The sequence below is a fragment of the Merops nubicus genome, unplaced genomic scaffold (assembly GCF_000691845.1).
Source record: "Merops nubicus isolate BGI_N331 unplaced genomic scaffold, ASM69184v1 scaffold34156, whole genome shotgun sequence".
In the NCBI taxonomy this organism is placed as follows: domain Eukaryota; kingdom Metazoa; phylum Chordata; class Aves; order Coraciiformes; family Meropidae; genus Merops; species Merops nubicus.
This window is the reverse complement of record NW_008614955.1, coordinates 11,561-15,370: the sequence shown is the minus strand read 5'-3', so window position 1 is coordinate 15,370 and position 3,810 is coordinate 11,561. Positions and strand designations below refer to the sequence as shown.

General features: G+C 42.0%; 1 protein-coding gene across 1 annotated transcript in view; it reads left to right on the top strand.

The window, feature by feature from the left end:
* Positions 1 to 3,217, top strand: part of PHACTR2 (phosphatase and actin regulator 2) — a gene marked incomplete at both ends in the record, with an annotated part of 33,296 nt that extends 30,079 nt beyond the window's left edge. Inside the window, 2 exons of the mRNA XM_008942396.1 lie at positions 736 to 873; positions 3,141 to 3,217. Of these exons, the coding sequence (XP_008940644.1) occupies positions 736 to 873; positions 3,141 to 3,217 (215 nt within the window). The remainder of the gene's footprint in view (positions 1 to 735; positions 874 to 3,140) is intronic.
* Positions 3,218 to 3,810: the final 593 nt, after the last annotated feature.

Below are 3,810 nucleotides of genomic sequence, written 5' to 3'. Positions count from 1 at the left end.
CAGATCCACTCTTTCCTAGAGCAGTGGAGAGGGCAGCAAGTCAACGAGTGCCCTAAGAGGCCCCTTCATTGTTCCTCTAAGCACACCAGGGGTCTTGGCCACTGCAGGTGGGATTGCACTCGTCATCCCTGGAAATACAGCAGTTAGGGACCTGCTGCCCTGAGTTTGGGACCTCATTCTGGGAGAGGATGGGGGCAGTTTTCATATGTATCCCTTGTCTGCCCTCCTCTGCAAAAATACAGTTTCCTTAATATGATTATCCTTAGTTAATTAAAGTTCAAATTGTTTGAAGTGACTGAAACAATTTGGCATTGTAATGACCCCCAGATGTTCAAAAACATTTTTTTCAGTTAGGCAGGCACCTCCACATCCTGCTTATTTTAAATTTTATTGTTGAACATAGAAGACTGTGTAGTTGTTACTGCAAATGGACCTACTACCTAGTAGGGTAAATAGTGTGACAGTTGCAAAGTCACAATTAATATTCCAGGGATAACTGTCACGATTCTTTGTGACCTACCCAGCAAAGACTATTTTTATAATTGAAGAAATGAGGTTGTGCTGCTTCCCCATTCCTGTGCAGTGCTCCCAGGATGGTGCCTTTTATTAGACACCTGAAAGTGACCCTATTTAGAAATACCATTAAAGTTCTCTTGAGATTACATCATACTCTCAGCTTTTATTTTCTTTTATTTCATCTTATTAAATGTACTATTTTCTGCCTTCCACTTACAGCTCAGCTTGAGACCTACAGTGGCTGAACTTCAAGCAAGAAGAATCCTTCGATTTAATGAGTACGTGGAGGTCACGGATTCTCCAGATTATGATCGTCGTGCCGACAAGCCTTGGGCCAGGTTAACTCCTGCAGACAAGGCAAGAGACAAATGTAGATTATAAAAAACTGCTTGCATCTGTCACTTTTGGGGAGGCTTTCCCCTGGTTTACGTTCTCTTGGTGCTGGGATCACGAATGACATCTGCTGGAGGCAGCCAGGTTGTGATTGTGCTACTGTGCATCTACTGCTTGCAGCTAAGAAAACCACTCAGGTGCCTACTAAGATCATATTTGCTACCTCCATTATTCAGACCAGAATTTCTTGCATTTTTAAACTCCTGCTAAGCAAGGTACACACTGCTAGCAAAGATGGCCACGACCCATAGAATTCAGGCAGTGTTTCTGCAGGCAGAAGCCTAATCACTGCCACCAAGAGTTACTTTTGCAACTCATTCAGGTGAAGAAAAGGTATAAGCTGCTCCATCCTCTTAGGGTTCTTGGCCACAAGCATCAGTGCAGAAGCTGGCCCTATGTGTGCAGTACACCTTCATGGGAAGTTTGCCCCCAGCGTGCTGCAGTTAATAGTTCTTCTGCCTAAGTACAAAAGATGAGATAAATGATTCTGTGAGTCTCTTTTAAGAAACAGGTAAGTCAAAGATTACCATAAATTCTCTTCCATTTTTCTCCTATACGATGTCATAAAAGAAAATTTATGTATCAAAAAGTGCTGGCACTTTCACCACTGGGTCTGAATCAGCTTTTATGGAAACCCTATCAGGCATGCTTGACATGAAAAGTGGTATGTGCAAGAACCCACTGTCCCTTAGTTAAAGACTGTGAAGCACTGATTTTATTTCAGCTCATACTTTAATATTAATGTCAGCTCATCTGACAATCAAAGAAGAATGTGTCAAGGTGGAGACATGAAAAGTGTACCCAGAAGTGTTTGTAGATGTTGGGTTTGGGAGGTGCTGAGCCCTCTCTCATCCTCACATAGTCTGTGGGAGGTTAGAGCACCCAGCACCTCCACTTTCACTGAGGTCCAACCACAGTAAACTGCACTAGAAAAAAAAAGCAGTGGAGTTTCCTACATACTTCAGGACAGCAGGTTGTAATCTCAGTTCATTTTGTAATGAACAGGTGCCTAAGGCTGGTTCTGTGATCCCCATGCTTGTTTGCCTCAGCAGAAAAGCAGAACACAGGTTGCCTGGAAACTCCCTTGCCCTTTTTTCTCTAAGGAAGTAATTTTTCTAATTCCAGTGGGAGCAGAAAATTGTACTGTAACTATATTACGGAGCTGGAACTCTGGTGTCTTTGGTGCTGATTTGGTGCTCATAAGTAGTTGTCTCTTTCCTAGCTATTACAGCAGCCTTGTGTAAGCATGCTGTTGTGGCTAAACAGAGCCATCCCCTGCTTAAAATGAAGTTTCTCATTTATGAGACTGCAGTCTGCTGATGCTATAATTTTGTCATGCTGCTTGTCTGTTCTGCATTGAAAGGCATGCACACCAGGTGCGATTTCTTTAGGGATTAATGAACTGACACTGCTTTTATTTAAAATGGTGAAAGAAAAGAGTGGGTAAGAATAAACTGTCATTTTATTTCACAGTGAAGGTAGGAAAGTATGTGGCATAGCATCCAAAGCCCTTGTAGTATGTATGACAGTATTTCAGAAATTATACTTACTACTCGATGAAGTAGATTGCTCATCATTCTTACAACATAAGCAACAAGGCATTTACAAAGTGCACTGAATTTCTCCTGTTTAGTATACGCCAGCTGAAAACACAAGCCTGAAATGTCAAAATATTTTGTGTAATTTTACATAAAACTAATGAAACCAAGTGGTTAACTCCACTTTAAAAGGTGCTGTTCATCTAGCATTCCTGAAGTCTTGTCTCTAGTTGGGAGATACAAGGCCTATGCTGTGTGTACAGTGCCTGTGCAGGCACTCACCAGCTCCTCGGGGGACTGTGCCTGGAGATACAATCCCCTCCTGGCTGCATACTCACCAGGTGACTGTCGAGGTAACCCTGTCTCTTGCCCATTTTTATCTGTAGCAAGTGCCATATTTTGGTGGGGTGTTGGTTCACCCATTGCAGTAGATTTGATATTTCTTTCTTTATTGTTAGTATTAGATGCTTTGAGTTTTTCTGTAGTGTATTCCTTCTCCAAGTAGTTGTAACTGAAAAAAGTCACTCATGTGGATGATCAGAAATGTGTGAGAGCAGTGGATTACAGTAAGGGAGCCTGGAAAATGGGAATTGTAAGGGAACCTGCAAGGGTAGGGCCATGTTCCTTTCAGACTCTTTACTTTCCTTAAGATTTGTATTTCTTATGGTTGCATATATTGTTATTGTTCATTAGGCAGCCATACGGAAAGAACTGAATGAATTTAAAAGCACAGAGATGGAAGTGCATGAGGAAAGTCGGCAATTTACCAGGTGGGTGAGTCCCTCTTCTTGCATAAGTTGGAGAGATGAGTATGATGTCCCTTTGCCTTTCTGCAAGTCCTCTGCAGTTGTGTCATTACTTGGTAGATTCCTACTATGAGCCCCCTTGAATTCCACCTGAATCCCACCACTGATTCTTTTGGGATTCTCATTGTTGCTGGTGCCATCCCTGAAGCTGGGTATTTGATCCAGCAGTGAACGTGACCACAGTGAATCAATTGCTACGTAGATTAATTGATACATGGAAAAGGTTTGTAGATGCATTTGGTAAGTAAAAACTAGATATGTTTTGAGCTTCAGAAAAGCCCACCAGTGGTTTTGGAAGCTTCTTAAGGGTCACCTAGGCTCCTGGCAGCAGTTTGTGGGGCACAAGACAGATTCTAATATTCCCCTTTTGCTACTTCTAATGTGTTGATTTGGATTTGTGTTGTTCTCTGCTTTAGATAATGCCAAGATGTTGTCTGAAGCATTATTATTTAAACAGCTCTGAAGTGTCCACAATCTTTAGCAGAACTTCAAATTTAGCAGAGTTATTCCTAGGGGGAGAGGGGTGCTTTCTGCCATCTGTGTGGCATCTGTTTGTA